Source organism: Panthera tigris, chromosome C2 (genome assembly GCF_018350195.1).
Source record: "Panthera tigris isolate Pti1 chromosome C2, P.tigris_Pti1_mat1.1, whole genome shotgun sequence".
In the NCBI taxonomy this organism is placed as follows: Eukaryota; Metazoa; Chordata; class Mammalia; order Carnivora; family Felidae; genus Panthera; species Panthera tigris.
This window is the reverse complement of record NC_056668.1, coordinates 28,793,501-28,811,076: the sequence shown is the minus strand read 5'-3', so window position 1 is coordinate 28,811,076 and position 17,576 is coordinate 28,793,501. Positions and strand designations below refer to the sequence as shown.

Below are 17,576 nucleotides of genomic sequence, written 5' to 3'. Positions count from 1 at the left end.
TTGTTAAAACTTTCTTTTGGTTGAACTCACCAGATCAACAGGAAGGAATTTATGGAAATGTTATAACTTCCCAAAATAATATGTAATGGTGATAAATAGATAATTGTTTATGTATTTATACATTTATACAAAAATATGTAATTAAACACACAGAAGTAAACCAAATGACTATTAGTCTCTTATTTTTCTATTTTCCAGAAAAAGACAAAGCTATCTTTAATTTAGTGAATAAAATATTTTAAATTTAGCTTATATATATATATGTTCACATATATACACAGTCATAGAAATTTGAGGGTATATATATACACACACAGAGAGAGAATGAGAAGTAGAAATATCAGAAATGATTTCCTTTCCTACATGGTTTTTTGCTGTGAAAACGAGTCATAATGATAATTTTGGGAGAAATCTTAAAATGCTTGTAGTCTATCCACCATTCTAATATCTTAATTTTATTCCTTAAGGATTACGATATGAACATAGCTGCGACTGTTAGTAAATGAAATTATTTCATGTGTACTTTTCCACCTGCTGACAAAGATATTTCAAATACAAAGTAAAGGCATATTCTTCACAGACTACTTGTTGTATTTTTCTTTCTAGAAATGCAATCCAGAGAAAAGTGCTTCATTCTTCAGTAGGATGACATATTCCTGGTTTAGCAGGTAGGAATTTTACTAATTTGTATGTAACATACTATCCTAAGGAAGATTCCAAGGGAAACGACACCTAAATGTTATTCCTCTAATCTAAGCATGAATATATATTTTTTAATGTTTATTTATTTCTGAGAGAGAGAGAGAGAGAGAGAGAGCGAGCAGGGGAGGAGCAGAGAAAGAGGGAGACACAGAATCTGAAGCAGGCTCCAGGCTCTGAGCTGTCAGCACAGAGCCCGACGCGGGGCTCGAACTCAAAAACCGCAAGATCATGACCTGAGCTGAAGTCGGACCCTCAACTAATTGAGCCACCTAGATGTTCCAGCAAGAATATTTTTATAGAATGACTTTGTGAAGATTTTTTCTCATAGAAAAAATTTTATTATAGGGGCGCCTGGGTGGCTCAGTCGGTTGAGCGTCCGACTTGGGCTCAGGTCAGGATCTCGCAGTTTGTGAGTTTGAACCCCGCGTTGGGCTCTGTGCTGACAGCTCAGAGCCTGGAGCCTGCTTCCGATTCTGTGTCTCCCTCTCTCTCTGCCCCTCCCCCGTTCATGCTCTATCTCTCTCTGTCTCAAAAATAAATAAACGTTAAAAAAATTAAAAAAAAAAAGAAAAAAATTTATTATAGAGAAACCACAGATAGTAACATAGAAAGTGGTTCACAGATAAGATTGCTAATAGTCCTGTAATATGGCTGTCCCTTTATAGGATTTGTATCATATTAGCACTATGGAGGGGCAGAAATTTGGATTTTTTTTATTATCCAGTATATATGTGTATATAATTTCACTTAATTCTCCCCCCAAGTCTTATGAGATAGGCATTTACAGATGAGAAAATTGAAAATTGAAACTTAAGGAGGGGAAGTAACTTGTCCATTGATACACAGGAAGAAGCACACCAACTTGGTGTTAGAAGTCAGATTCTTTGAGTCCATGTTTCATGCTTTTTTTTTTTCATTTTGTTATTCTACTCTTTACTAGGAATACTCCCACAAATATTTGAGGTCTATCTATCTGCATCACAAGCTCAATTTGAGCTTTTATATATGTATATATATATTATATATATCATAAAATATTATATATATTATATATTATAGACATATATATACATTATATATTATAAAATATAACTATTATATAGTTAAATATAACTATTATATAGTTAAATATAACATATATATTACTAATTACTTAATTACTATTACTAATTACTAAAACACATACACAGTCATTTTTATAAGACATATAATGTGATTTATCTCACAGAGTAATTCATCTAGAATTCAAACAAGAGCAGAGCTGACTTTTTCTAATTTTATAAATTCAGAAGTTTCTTTAGAAATGTATTTTTCCCCCATAACAGAAAAGTCATGATCATAGGAAACTAAATTTATCTTAACTTTATGCCCCTTGTTCTATAGTTAATAGAAACAAAATTTCCCAATTTGATGTACAAATATGCTCTCATGATTCTCATAGATGAATCCTTAAAGAAACAGAAAAGGTTGATTGTGTGCCAGATACCCTGCATTATGCTAACCTTTAAAAATGCAGAGAAAAGTGACCTAGTTCCTATCATCTAGGAATTTGTAGTAGATTTAGAAAGATCAAAAGGTGTTCTTTCAATTACCCAAAAAGGCAAAAGGCAATATAAGCATTATAAAGAAACACAAATTTCAGGAGCGCCATGTAAGCGCATTTGCACAGTTAGGGAATGTTTTGCAAGTAATTCATGCTTTTAACTCAACATTTGACAATGTGTAAGATGAAGCCAAGTGGCATTCCAAATTGAGCAAATACTGTATGCAAACCAGAGGCAAGAGTGAACTGACCCCTCCCCCATTGCAGCCAGTTGATGTGGCAAGAGATCAAACTGAAAGAACAGATCATAAAGAGTTTTCTAGGTCACTCCAAAGATAATGAGAAGCCACTGAAGAATTTTAAATAGAGAGTAATGTATTCGTGTTTGCGCTTCAGAAAATCACCTTTGCAGTTGTGTGGATATGGTATGTACCAGATGAAAATGGAGATAGAGGGAATGGTTAGAAGGTTCTTCAATTATCCTGGTAGATTTATGGCTAAAGTTTGAACTATCGTAATGATAAAGAGGATGAAGAGGAAGGAACAGATTCAAAAGCTAATTAATAACGTTGATTAGATAAGGAAATTGAAGAACTGGGAAGAATGTTAATCATTTTTTGGCTCAGTTAACTGTCAGATTCAGGTGTGACAAAAAACTTTATGTTCAGTTTAGAGAAGCGTCAATTTAAGATGTCTAACTCATTCCCATAAAAAGTATTAAATAGGTGTTTGGATATATAGGCTTTTGATCTATGAATACGGATTTGGGAGTCATTGACTATATGTCAGTAGTGGAAGCCATGAGCATGAATAAGATCATCCAGAAAGAGAGCTTATTGAACGGGATGAACAAATGGAACATTGAGATTCCTCAGTATTTAAATGGTAAAAGGAGTGGTAATCTAACAAGAAAGCTAAGGAAAGACATTCAGAGTGTAAGAGACAAACAAAAGAGTGTGTTTGAAAGCTAAGGAAACTGTCAAAAAAGGAAGACAATAAGGTGGTCAGTAGTGCCTAATGCTGAAGAGGGGTAAATTAAAAAAAAAAAAAGAATTGAGTATTCTTTATTGAATTTATCATTGTAAAGTTCATTGGTGATTTTTATGAAAGCAGTGTAAGTAGAGAACCGATATACTTGGTGAGCAAATAATTGAGCAGAAGCATATAGTTGGGTTGGGTTATAAGAATTCCAAGTTAACACAAATCTATGAATCACTTAAGGAGGATGGCAAAAATTTTACACCAACATACTACGTTAAATTACATATACATATATATACTATAAAAAAAGAAAGGTTAAATAAGAATTATGTAAATGTGGGCTATTTATACTTAATGATTTTTTGTTCATGTTTATTTTCCAAACCTGAGTTATATTTCATTCGTGTCTTGAGAGAAAGAGTGAGGTCTATTCTGGCTTTAAAAGTTTCAGACTGTCAGTTTTAAGTCACAGAAAATATGACAGAATTTAAATAATGCAAATAAAATTAATTTTAAGTAACTGTACTTTTAAAACTTAATTATCAAACTATAAAAACTCTATGTATTTGTTTTAAATATTATGAATACCATTTTATGAAGCCTAAAATATGAAGCTGAAATTAAACTTAATACGCAGGATAAGGCACAACAAACTTTAAAATATGGCACCTCAATATCTGTCACTATCTCAGATCAATCAAACCAATAAGATATAATTGTTGAATATAACATTTATTTTCTGTTCAAATTTAACATCTTAGACCTAGATAGGAAATATTTTTATAGCATGCTCCTATCTGGAACTGTCATTGGCATGAATCTAATTTGATTTCTTATCTGGTAATTAAACAGCAGCAGCTGAAACATAGCTATTGTTTAAGAGAATGCCTTTTTGAAGACAGTGGCTAATTGTGTTCTCAGATCTGTTCTTTGAGTTACAGAATAAAATCAGAAATTATTTCCTAGGCCAAATTCAAGCTCCCATAATTATATGAATAATTCAATTAAAATGTGCTCAGATGATACAAATAATTAGGGAATTATATGCTTATGAGCCTTAATTCCTAAGGCAGAATTTGTAGAGTGGTTTTGATGATCAAATAATTATGAAGCCTTTATTAGCAAATATAATCTGTCATCAGTGTATAATAATCATTGTCATAGAATAATCCCCTTGACATACACGGAAAACTCTAGTTAAAGTTTTTACCGGTCACAATTGAATCACTATTTTAACCAGGGATACACTATTCAGTCTGCCCTACCTTTTCCTCACATATTAATAAAACTTGTACACTGCCTGACTTTGTCCTATCCTACAACTGTTGGACAGACTGACTTTTTGCCTTCTCCTGTGACACAATCACCGCTTTCCAGAAATATTTAAAAAGGTGATTAACAGTAGTGAACTTGATAATTCGATTGTATATCTATACTTTCCACGCTTTGTAGTATTACACATCTACAAAATTTACCTTTCATCTCATCTTCCTGGCCTACTGCTACTGGTTTGCTGCTCTTAACATCAGTTGGATGAGATGTGTACTCACACTTGTTAATGTCAAATATACTCAGAATTCTCAGATAACAATATTGAAAACAGAGTGGAAATATTACACTTAACGGCATTGTCTGCCTTTGGTCACGTTAGCACCGGTTTATGTCACATTTAAAAAACTCTGACCAGGCTCTGGAGTTCCTGGTGTTTAACCGCCTGTAAACACGGGAAATTAATACTGCTCTGCCTGCTTCAGAGAGTTGCGAGTATCAAATTCATTGAACTGAATGACCTTTGAAAAGCACTATCAGTGTAAAACATACAAGATGCATGCAGGAACCTTATTACCACTTAGGAATCAAGTCCTTAAGTTTATGGGACCCAGTCCAGGCTACATTCCACTATCGGGAGGGTCAGCTGTTGGTCCTTGTTGCCTCCCTAAGAGCTGCCTCGTCATTGGATTTAAAGAAGCACTGCTTCCTCTTTTCCTGGATGCTTATGTGTGGTAGAAAGATGAGCCAGGGTGATGAGCATATTTAAATGTACAGAAGAGAGCAAAAGAGAAGGAAGAAGCACACACCTGGGAAAAGGGAAGTCACGGTGGTTAAACAACTGAGCCATGTGCATCACAATCAATTCAGTGGAAGTGTCACTTTTAGATGCTGCATTATTTGGAGACTCAGCATGAAAGCCAGGGGTCACTTATCCCTGTGCACCAAAACCGCTGAGTTTTGCATGGTTCTAACTCAAAATGCTGAGGCAGTAAATGTTATTAAAATGCTTTTGTGAAAATCAATGCAGTCTTATTTTGAAAATGAATATTTATTTTGTGGAATGGAAGAGAAAGGCTTAATATGACTTAAAAGTAGTTTATTGCTTAATATGGTTTTGAAACTGCAGTGCAGGAAAATGTCCAGCATATTTGAGCCAACAGAAACGTGATTACAGAAGGTCCTTTCTTATTACATTTAAACCTTTTTGTTAAATATGAACTGTAATATGATATTATATAGTGTAATAAAAGTAAAAATGAATCCTGTGGAGACTCTGGTTACCACAGAGTTTAAATCCATCTCAGGGTCAATCAATAATAGAGATTGTTCAGTAATAATGACAATGAAGCAGTCCCAATTTGGGATAGTGTAACACCATGTTATGGTTTCTTGGACTAATAAGGTACTTTATAACGGAAAGAACAGAAACTATTGAGTCAGAAGGCCTGAGTTTAAATGTGGGTTTAATTTCTTACTGAACGAGTCATGTCACCAAGCTCATAAACTGAGTATATCTGAACTTAGGAACATGTTTTGCCTCAAGCAACACAATAGCCAGATAATTACAGCTTAAACAAATAGGTATTTATTTTTTTATGTTACTGAGAAGAACGCTGGGAATAAGCTGATGAACTACCTCAGAAATGTTACAAAGGGCCCAGAGTTTTTCTTTCTACTTCCCATCCTTATTATTTGGCTTTTCACCCATGGTGAAGAAGATGGCTTCTCTATATCAGAGCATTATGCCTTCAGTGCAGGCAGGAAGGAGGAAGGGGAAGGAAAAAGGAGGCAAGACATTTTCTCCTCTTGAAGTTTGAGCCTTCTTTTGGAAAAGACAGTTCTCCTCAGCAGACTGAGTTATATTGTTAATGCCAAGCAAAATGTTGTCAGATTACCAGGACTGCTTTAGACTGATCATAATTATGACTCTGGCTGAGATAAGGACTTATCCTGAGTTCAAGACATTTTCACCTGAATAAGTATCAAGATTCCTGGTAGTAGGAAGATGATGGGGCAGAAGGATGGCTGTGAGGTAAGTATAATTTATTGTCTGCCACAACATCTGTAGTGTAACTAGATCATGCATCCTAGTTTGCCTGGGACGGTTCTAATTTAGACCTGTTGTTCTTGCATAATTTATTCACAGTCTCCCTTGGGGCAAGTTCATTGAATGGGGGAGAGTGGAAGTGCTGAGACTAGCAGTAATTTGTCACACTTCTTAAGGCATGGGCTCAGAAATGGCACTGTCACTTTGGCTCATAGTCTATTGGTCAAAATAGGTCATATGGCCAAGGCTGATGTTTATGGGGCACAAACAGGTACTCCACATCTAGTTGAACAATTTGCAAAGTCAAGTGGCAAAGGGTATATAATGTCCCGGTGGAATAGGAGAAGTTGCAGATGCAGAGGTTGGATCCATTTCTCCTCTTATTCAAGACTAAAAAGCAGCTAGTTTGGGGTTTTGGAGTGAATATACCTTACTGTGAATGTTAACTATTTAAATTTCAGTAAGGTAGGTAAGTAGTAGGTGACTCCAATATGAAATGAGTAAATTTAGTGTTTCACTGAATAAATGGATGTCCCAATAATTCTAAAAGCTACAAATGATTATTACACATTATTCAACTGCAGGATAAGTTGTATGACTTTCCAAAATACAGTCTAATCATTCCATCCTGATTAAAAAAATAATTTATAAATCAAAGAATAAAATAAATGCATGAAAAATTATTTTTAAGTTGATTATTAGTTTTGCTGAATTGTTTACCTTACTCTTTCATTTTTAGAATAATTCTTTTAGGATATAAGAAACCTTTGGAAAGAGAAGATCTTTTTGAACTAAATGAAAGTGATTCTTCGTATATTGTGTGTCCCATCTTTGAAAAACAATGGAGGAAGGAAGTTTTAAGGAATCAAGAGAGGCAAGAAATAAAGGTAATTAATTCTTTTTCTTTTAATGTTTTTATTTATTTTTGAGACAGAGAGAGACAGAGCATGAGTGGGTTAGAGACAGAGAGAGAGGGAGACACAGAATTGGAAGCAGGCTCCAGGCTCTGAGCTGTCAGCACAGAGCCTGACGTGGGCTTGAACTCATGGACTGTGAGATCATGACCTGAGCTGAAGTTGGACGCTCAACCGACTGAGCCACCCAGGCGCCCCAAGGTAATTAATTCTTAAATCTTAAGTACCTAATTACTACCTAAAACTAGAAAAAGCTTCTTCCAAATGTGAGATATTATTATTAATTTAGAAAGTTCCTAAAATATGTGAAATGCAAGCCATTTTCATAAGTACAATTGATTTTTATTGCAACTAATTTATGTCATAAAATTATTTAGCATCTCCTCCCTTTAATATCAAGAACAATGTGTTGATATGTTATCTTTGGCTTTTCACCAGTATCTTTTGCTCAACTATCATGGCAAAGATGGTTTCTATATCTCATGGCCTCATATCTATTGGTCCAAGTAAGTAATATGGCGACCATGGCCAAAGTTTATGGTGCAAGGGCAGGTACTCCATATCTTGTATCACATATGCACACATATCTCCTCTTTAGAATTCCCAAAAAGAAAATATAATTTGAAGATAAAACTGTATTTATATTAATTATTTTAATGAAAGTTTCAACATTCACAAAAGTAATAAAATACAACTATTTCTCTTGTGCATTTATACCCCATGATATAAATAATATCAGGCGTTCTGGAGACATACTTTACCAATGATATAGGTCATATTTTCAAGTTTAACTGAATTTATCCCTTTCTTATTATTATTTTTGTTTTATTTATTTATTTATTTATTTATTTATTTATTTATTTATATTTTTTGAGAGGGAGAGAAAGAGAGAGAGCATGAGTGGGGGTGCAGGGGCAGAAGGAGAGGGAAAGAAAGAATCTTAAGCAGGATCCATGTGGAGCCCCATGCAGGGTTTAATCTCATGACTGTGAAACCACGACTTGAGTTGAAATCAGTAGTCGAACACTTACCTGGGTGACTGAGCCACCCAGGTGCCCCTATTTTATTATCTTTGGGTTACATTACTAATTTTATGGTTGGTTTATATATATATTTCATTTTTACTTGTATTTGCTCTGTCCAATTTTCTCATGGTTTCTTATTTTCTTTCATTATGTAGGCATCCTTTCATAAAGAGGCACGTGCCAGGAAACCATCTCTGCTCTATGCATTGTGGAACACCTTTAAGTTTGTCCTGATTCAAGTTGCTTTATTCAAAGTGTTTGCTGATATTTTGTCCTTCACTAGCCCACTCATAATGAAGTAAGTTGTAGTCTTGTCTTTTTTTTTTACTCTCCACAGTTAAATGATAAGCAAATGATAAGCAAGTGTTTCACTCTAAAAGTTGTACTAAAAAAAGAGTAGGAAAAGACCTTACTGCAAATTTTACTTAGGATATGGACATTCTGTTAACTTTGCCATTCACACGAATGTGAATGATGATAATATAGTCAATATTTACTGAAGCCAACTGTGTACTACACACTGTTCTAAATTCTTTATATTAATTATCTTATTCAATCTTTACAACCATCCTATGAGATAGGAAGTATTATTACAATCATCATGATGCAGAAACAGAGAGGTTTAAGTAATTTGCCTAACTTCACAGAGCTAGAAAATGCCAGAGTTATGACTAAAATCTAGGAACTCTGTTTTAGATGTATATTCAGAAAATGAAATGATATATATGAAGGAAAAACAAATTTTTTTATTGACCTATAATAATATTTTTTTATTGAATACATTTCCAGGTTGTTGGAGTTTTTAAGAACTATTCAATTCATGAAAACAGAATTAATCCTTAGTTACTTGACTCTTAGATAATGTCCAGGCTTGAATTTTGTCCGGTATTTATTGAGTACTTACTACACGCTACTGTTCCTGATTGACCCTAGGGGTAGACAAAAGTCAAAAAGTCCCTGCTCTGATGACACTCAGAGGGGTGAGACAAATAGTAAACAAATGAATAAATATAAATGATATTAAGAAATAATCAGTGTTAAGGACAAAGTATTCAACAAGGAGAGGTAGGAAATGCCTCTCTAGGGAGATCGAAGTGCTATGTTAATTTAAGGAAGTTAGGGAAGATACTAGTGATAAGGCGACATTTGAAAAAAGTCCTGAAGGAAGTTAGAGAGGAAGCCAAGACCATATCTATTGCAAATAGGAAGAACAAGAAGGGCAAGAGCCTTGAGGCAGGTGCATGCTTGGTGTCTTTGAGGACGCATGGGAGATAAAGTGAAGCTAGAACAAAGAACTGGAGAAGAAATCAGAGGTAAGAAAGGTCTGGGAATGAAAAAGATTTTAAAGGAACTTATGGAATATGATGGGGGAAATAGGCTTTTATTCTGTGTTAAGAGGGAAAACGTTGGAAATTTTGAGCAGGAATTGATATGATTAGACATAAGTTTTATAGGGATCATTCTGCTGCTATGCAGAAAATAATATAAAAAGGAGGAAAAGTAAAAGTATCACCAGTTGAAATACTGAGATAATCCAGGCAAAAGTCAGTGGTGGCTTCAGCTGGGTTGTAGCAACGAAGATGATAAGAAGTAGTTAGATTCTGGCTCTATTTTAAAGGTAGAGTCAACATCATATACTGATGGCTTGAATGTAAGTTGAGAGAGGGAGGAATCAAGGATGTCTTCAGAGTTTTTGGTTGAAGTCACAAGGTAAATGAGACACCATTTACTGAGATATAGAAGGCTCAGGAAAGAGTAGAGCAGGGTGTGGGGTTTCCTTTTGGACTTGCTAAATTTGAAATACATATTAGCCATTTTGCAGGAAAGAATGAACTGACTGACTGCTGTCCTTTGGAAAGCCTGACTGCTATTCTTTGGAAGGTCTGCTTAGAGGGGTGACTTTTGGTAGGCAACTGGAACTTGCATTTCAGGAGGGTTCCTGCTACCGTAACTGTTAACAGTGGCTCAATACGTCCAAACTGCTTAACAATCAATACGATTCATGCTGAATACCTGCTTTCCTTCTGGGAGTTTGGAATTTTGGCATATGTTAGGAAAAGGGTGCCCTGGATACTGAATCTCTAATGAGCTTATCTGGTAGACAACATTTTATGTATGCGGCCACAACTAGTTGCCAGGATGATTAAGTGTGTTTTGTGTGACCCTACTGAGAGAAGACTTTTGGAAGCTTATATCAGTTTTCTCCTGGACTTTACTACATGTACCTTTTCTCTTTGCTGATTTTTTGTGTATACTTTCACCATAATAAATCATAGTCATTAGTATAACTAGATGCTGACTGCTATATGTCCTTCTAATGGATCATTTAACTAGGGAGTGGCGTTGGGGATCCCTGACAGCCATCTAGCCAGTCCAAAAAGATTGAGTAAGCTTAAGTCTGGAGTCAAGAAAGATATTAGCTGAGATAATAAAATTGGGAACTGTTCCAACAAATTAGATTGGGTATGTCAAATCATTTTTCTGGATGAGACCACCTTACCATGGATAAGGAGAAGTAAACATCTCTGTAGATAATCAGCTATTCCAGTGTGTGGAATTAATGAAGATAGGGAAATCCACAAAAGGACAGTGAGAAGGAGTGCATAGTGCAAAGAGAGGAGAACCCAGAGAGAATGGTGTTGGGGAATCTAGGGCAAGAAGATATCTCTTTGCCATCAGAAAACTGGTCCTGTCATTTTTCACCCCAAAGTCTGGTTCCCTTGCCTATGGAAATATAATCCAAATGTCTGCTGGATTAAAATCCCCCTCAGACAAGGTAACATACCTTTCCTTCCCCATACCTCTGCTGCTCACCCTTATATATCCCAGCTATTTTAAGGAGTTGCCATAGAATTATCTCATCTTTGGCCAGAAATCTATCAGAAATGTATATTAAACAGCATCTTCCTCTCCTGCCCTGTTCTGGTGATCTATTGCCATAGTATTAAGCATGTCAAAATTTATTGGCATAAAACAATGATGATTATGTTCACAAATATCTGTGAGGCAAACACAATAATCACTGTGCTACAGAAACAAGGCATAATCTTGTGTATTAGAAACAAGGCATGATCTTGTGTATTCAGAGAGGGATGGATTTTCTTTGATCCACCATGATGGTGGCTTTAGCTGAGTAGCTTGAATGGCTGGAGAGACCTGTAGCAGCTCAAGTAGAGACAAATTTTGGGGACCTTGGCTCTGACTGTTAGCTGGGTTACTTTGGTTCTTTTTTATGTGTACTAGTGCTGGAATGTCCAGGATGGCTTCTTAACTTACATACTGATGCCTGGGCTACGATGGGTGGAAATGGCCTGATATCAATCTTTGTCTGTCTGTCTGTCTGTCTGTCTCTATCTCTCCATTGCCTCTCCAAATGGTTAGGTTGAACACAGGAGTCTCTGGTAAGTTGAACTTCTCACATGGCAGCTGGATTTTTTCAGAGTGAACATGCCAAGAGGCTCAGACAAGTCTTGTTATGACTTAGGCTTAGAAGAGCCAGAGTGTCACTTCTGTCACATTAGTTTGGTCACACAAGCCCCTAAATTAGCCCAGAGCCAAGGGGAGGAGAATTAGAATACTTAGGTTTAACTTCTCAGTGAAAAGTGTAGTAAGACATTCCCAGCCATTTTTAGGCATGCTCTGATTCCTATTTTCCAATGACTACTGCTCAAAAACTCATTCTAGAATCTCACTGTGGTTACTGTTTTCTAAAATAGCTATAGGTGATGGCAATTCAGGGTCTCTATCTTCTCCAAATATTTGCAGTCTATAATAGGGTGTTAAAGAATTGCTAACTCCTTGCCTAAGGGTTACACAATGGTGCCCATAATTTTATGACATACTTTTGTAACATTCTAGCTTGACCATACCTGCAAAACAGTAGTGTCAATATTGTACTGAAATGAGTTGATGTGTATTTCTTCCTGCCTAGACTTCCAGCTCCTCCTGGTAAAGGATCATGTGTTACTCAATGTCTGTGTCCTTAGCACCTAGCACAGAGCCTGGCACATAGGACTCAAATACATTTCCTCAATGGAATACTAAATAAATGGGCTTATCCAAAGTTATACTTTTCAAGAATCAAGACAATCAAGAGATTCTCATTCTAAAGTAGATGAATAGCCTTAATATTTCCACATTGAGGAATAAATGATCAGAAAAAAAATTATGAGTTTAACTATATGTTAACTAACTAGAATGTAAATAAAAAGTTGAAACATAAAAAAAGAAAGAATTTTATGAGTTTGTATGATCATAATCCGAGCCTGGGGGAGTTAATTTTTTTTAGCTAATTTTGAGATGTCTATTTTTTCTTTTGATAAGGAAAAGTACTAGACAGGACTGTTTGTAAGGATGAAAATATATTGTCCTGTTATCATGACTCATATATGTAATAATCAAACATCTAAAAATAACACTTTCATTAATTTACTATTAGAAGAAACATGTTTCTTGCTGATTGTTGTGCTTACTATTTTCCCCCTTTCTATGAATTTTATTATGATATTAGTCAAACAAAAAAATGAGTATTCACATCTGATATGATGAATATGGTTTTATGGTCTTCACCATGCATTGATCACAGATTATTTTTAGTACTTCCTGATTTATATGTGTAGACCCACTATGATACTTATTATAGTCATTTAGTTGTTTGATTTTATGAGAAAGGAAAAAGTCTGATAGGTAGATACATCCACAATAAGAAGAATAGTGCACTTCTTTCAAGAAATTTAATTTCCAGACCAAGAAAACATTCAGTAAGTTGCTCTTGTAAAAATAATTTGGTGTCCCAATGGATAGCATCTGATACAGATCCACTGATAAGTACCAAACCTCCTATTATTTTATCTAGGTGGGGTATGGAATAATTTAATAGTGTCATTGAGAATATACAATGCTCCAAATAATTTTCAATGACTAGAGGTTTTAATAGTAATTTTAGAAACACTGGTTGGTATATATTGATTCCAAAGTACAATTTTAATAAAGTTAATATTTTGAAGTACTTGGTTTATAAAGCAATTTGGTTTATAAAGCAACACAGATTGCTTTTAATTTTTCACCCATATGCTGTCCAAGGTGCGAATAAAATAGATCCAAGCTTAGACATTAATTTTTTATTTTTTAAAAATGTAAACTTTAAAAATGTAAACTCACATAAAGAATGAATTTTTATTTTTTATTTTTTATTTTTTTAAGTTTATTTTTGAGAGAGAGAGAGAGGGAGAAAGCGAGCAAGCACGGGGGGAGGGAGACACAGAATCGGAAGCAGGGTCCAGGCTCTGAACTGTCAGCATAGAGCCTGACATGGGGCTCCAACCTATGAGCTGTGAGATCATGACCTGAGCTGAAGTCAGACGCTTAACTGACTGAGTTACCCAGCACCCCTAAACAATGAATTTTTAAATTCAGTGTTCTTAAAATAATTTAGGTATAGTCTTACCTAATTACATGTGGTTTCCTGTGAGTATAACCTTAAGTACATTCAAAATGGCTATTCACAATGACAAAGCACATTTCTGTATCTCCAGAACTCAGAGTAAAAAAAGGTACATTTCTAAAACATCTAATATTATACTTTTTACCTATAAAATAACAGGAACTACTTAAATAAACCAAGAACTGAGCCTGCAAAATAAATGACGTATTAATCTGTAGTATCAGAAAGAATATATCCAAGTTGTTTCCACCATTATGTAGAGTATATGTAGTCTTTTAAAATTATTATTATTAGTCACATAGAGGCAGTTGAAAAAAGGTTAAGAGTACCACTGTGTTATTAACAATGACATCAGGCATTCTGAGTTTTAACCAGTGTATAGTTGAAGGACAATAAGCAACCAAGATTGTTATGATTAGAACTGTCCCCATTGTCTAGCATTGTCCCCAGCATTGACCTGATATCATGGCCCTGCTGTCACCAAACTTAAGAGAAAATAAGGGAAGATAGAATAGAGGGGAATTGGATAGGATAAACGTAATAATAAGAGGTGAGATATAATTCAGACCTTTGAAAAAAAACTATGTGCCATTTTAAGAGATTCACTACTTAAATTTTAACTGTCATATTTCCCTATATTTAACAAAATGTATGATTATGATAAAAAAGAAGCTTTAAGTGTCTGTATCTTAACTTTTATGATGAAGTTAGACCAGAACAGTTAGTTGATGAGGTTACCATATGAAAACTAGAAAATAACCTTGCACTCAAAAGCATTTGAAAGTAACTGTTGATTCTATTAATTTTATTATATAATACTTGAATTAAAAATAAATGGGGGCACTTGTTGTGCCGAGCATTGGATGTTATATTTAAGTAATGAATCACTAAATTCTACAAGAATAAGAGTGTGTGTGTGTGTGTGTGTGTGTGTGTGTGTGTGTGTTTGACAGTTTGAAAACACTTAACTCTAATTAGCATTTAACTATTAGATGTTTAACATTTCTTCCCCTTTCTCAATTTTTGTATGACGTTCAGGCAAATGATTATTTTCTGTGAAAATCGCCAAGATTTTGGATGGAGAGGCTATGGTTATGCTTTGGCACTTTTTGTTGTAGTCTTTTTGCAAACCTTGATCCTTCAGCAATATCAACGTTTTAACATGCTCACTTCAGCAAAAATTAAGACAGCCGTAATTGGACTCATCTACAAAAAGGTAAAAAGTTAAGGAATTCTCAATTTCTAAATGGATTCTTTCATTGTATGCTTTGAAATAGCATATAGTATATTAAAAATTCTTAGAGTGCCCGTTGAATATACATTTATTTTGCTTTAAAAAACTTTGACTCATCAATACTGGTTGTATTAATTTCTCTATATGGTTCTCTATAGTCCTTACGGTCCCTGAAACTTCTAGTGAGCCCTAATCCAGGAAACTAGATGATGGTTTCTGTCCACTGTTGTGTCACTGAACTCCTCCTCACAAAGTGAATAGCCTTGAGTATTTTCATGTTTGTCTGTGTTTATGTATGAACATTTCTTCCTTTCATGATCATTTTCATTCCGCATGCTACTTTTTTCTTCTTCCTGTGCTCACTCTGCTTTCTCATGCAACAAAGCCATCTTTCTCTATGCAGTCATTATCTGCTACTCTTTCATTCTGTGCCTTGCCTCTGCACCGCACCCCCAGAAATGAAACCGGGCTGATACTTATACTTGTCATAACCCTGAAGTTTAATTTGTTCTTTCTTGAAAATACAGTTTTAAATACCACCTCCTTACCCTCCAGAGCCTTTTATTTACATCATAATTAAACTGTTGAAGAGCTTATTTACATCATAATTAAACTGTTAAAGAATTTCTTCCTTCCAGTAGTTATCACTTGAATTATTCAGTTAAGTGTATTTTGCATTCTTACTCACTACTCTTTTATAAATTGTGGGCTCTTTAAGATTTGGAATAGAAGCCTATTTACCTGTTGTACTTTTATCATCTGGGAGAGTGACTTTTATACATTTTTATAAAAAGCTGGATGTCTGAGTAAATAAATAAACAAGCCACTCCTTCAAGAAATTAGGGAGAATTATTAGCATATATAATTAATGTGTGGAACTAAATGCAGGTTTTATAAGAGGTCAAAAGAACAGGAAATCTACAATGATTGTGTGCGGTTAAGGAAGGTTTCACATAGAAAGGAAGCCTTGAAGTGGTCTTTGGGAAAGGTGTAGAATTTGTATGAGTGGAAGGAAGTATTACAATTTGGACTGAGCTGGGCATTAAGCATTACAGGCCATTTGGCCATATTGGTCCAAAATGGGAGTATGGAATGGTTTTAGCCCAAGTGCTGGGTCATACTGCCACAGTCATAATTCTAGAGGCTATAAATTCTGAGAAATCCTAATAGGGAGGAAAGATGTCAACAAATCTAGGAATCAGTTTAAATGTTAACACTTGTCTTTGATATACGGTCCATATGGAATAGGATTTCATTCAGTGATGAAAGCATTGGAGTTTGAGTGTAGGATTTGGGTGGATTTGCAAATATGGAAGAGGGGAATGTGGTAGAAATTAGAACAAGTTGTCAAATAAAAAGAAAATCAAGCATTGTGGGTGACTCTTACAAGGGCAGAGAGACCTTGGAGATAATAACGTAAAAGGTCACACTGGCTACAGGGAGGAAACCATAGATTCTTTAGAGAGATTGTTTAAGAACAAAGAACACTCAGGATCAAAGGAGTATATCAATCAAGCCAGCTCAGTAGACCTTGCCATAGGGATTATGATTTAACTCCAAGTCCATCAAACAAGCAGCAGAAGACATTACAACCTGTTGTTATGACCTGCATTGATGCACTGAGGTAGCATGTGCACCTCTCACTGATTTTATAAGGGTGGCTTTTTTCTGAGTCTCCTATCCTACACCTGCTTTCTAGAGGGAGTCTCTCTCCATGGAACTAATTAGGGTAGTTAAATTTCTCTTCTCTTTCTCTTCTTTGTCTCTTTACAGGCTGTAGAATTCTGATTTTCATCATACTTAGATACTCAATGTCCAAAATGTCTCTCATAGTGGCACCAGATACCCATATTAATCTGACATTGGCTCTAGTTCATCAAGGACTTGTTTTTAGAGTGGGGTAAACCTGATCTCAGATCCTGTTCTTGTTGAAGAGGGGAGCTGTTAGGACTTTCTTGTTCTCTGTCCATTCAAATGCTGCTCGTTTGGAATAAAGGTCAGGGCATACCAATTTTAAGGTTTGTGGAAAAAGCAGGGGCCTCCTTCCACTTGATCACTTTAGGAGTTCATGAGTCTCAAAGCTCAGATTTTGTTACAACTTAGCTCAGAGGTACGGCTCCATGACAATTCTTGAGGTCTAAGAAATGGGATATGCTTCAAAAGCAGCATCAGTTATCCTGGGTTTAAGGTGGGCAGTCTGAGAGCATTCCTCTACCAAACACTGTCCAGTAGAATCTTTGTGATTTTAAAAATGGGTGAAGATGATCAGAATGTATAAAACTTCTATTTAAAAAATAAATGTCATGGGAATATAATGTGTAGCATGGTGACTATAGTCAGTAATACTGTATTTTGTATTTGAAAGCTGCCAAGAGAGTAGTTCTTAAAAGTTCTCATCACAAGAAATTTTGTAAT

The 17,576-nt window shown here is 35.1% G+C and overlaps 1 protein-coding gene across 6 annotated transcripts in view; it reads left to right on the top strand.

Moving 5' to 3' along the window:
• The window catches only part of LOC102965415 (multidrug resistance-associated protein 1-like), an 87,754-nt gene that overhangs the window by 4,587 nt on the left and 65,591 nt on the right, over window positions 1–17,576 (top strand). For 5 of the 6 annotated variants that reach the window (XM_042956543.1, XM_042956544.1, XM_042956545.1 and 2 more), the window contains exons 2-5: window positions 607–668; window positions 7,285–7,432; window positions 8,640–8,782; window positions 14,966–15,143. In XM_042956543.1, the coding sequence (XP_042812477.1) occupies window positions 607–668; window positions 7,285–7,432; window positions 8,640–8,782; window positions 14,966–15,143 (531 nt within the window). Of the gene's footprint in view, window positions 1–606; window positions 669–6,448; window positions 6,531–7,284; window positions 7,433–8,639; window positions 8,783–14,965; window positions 15,144–17,576 lie in introns of those variants that run through there. The other variant, XM_015540482.2, reaches the window with a different exon arrangement.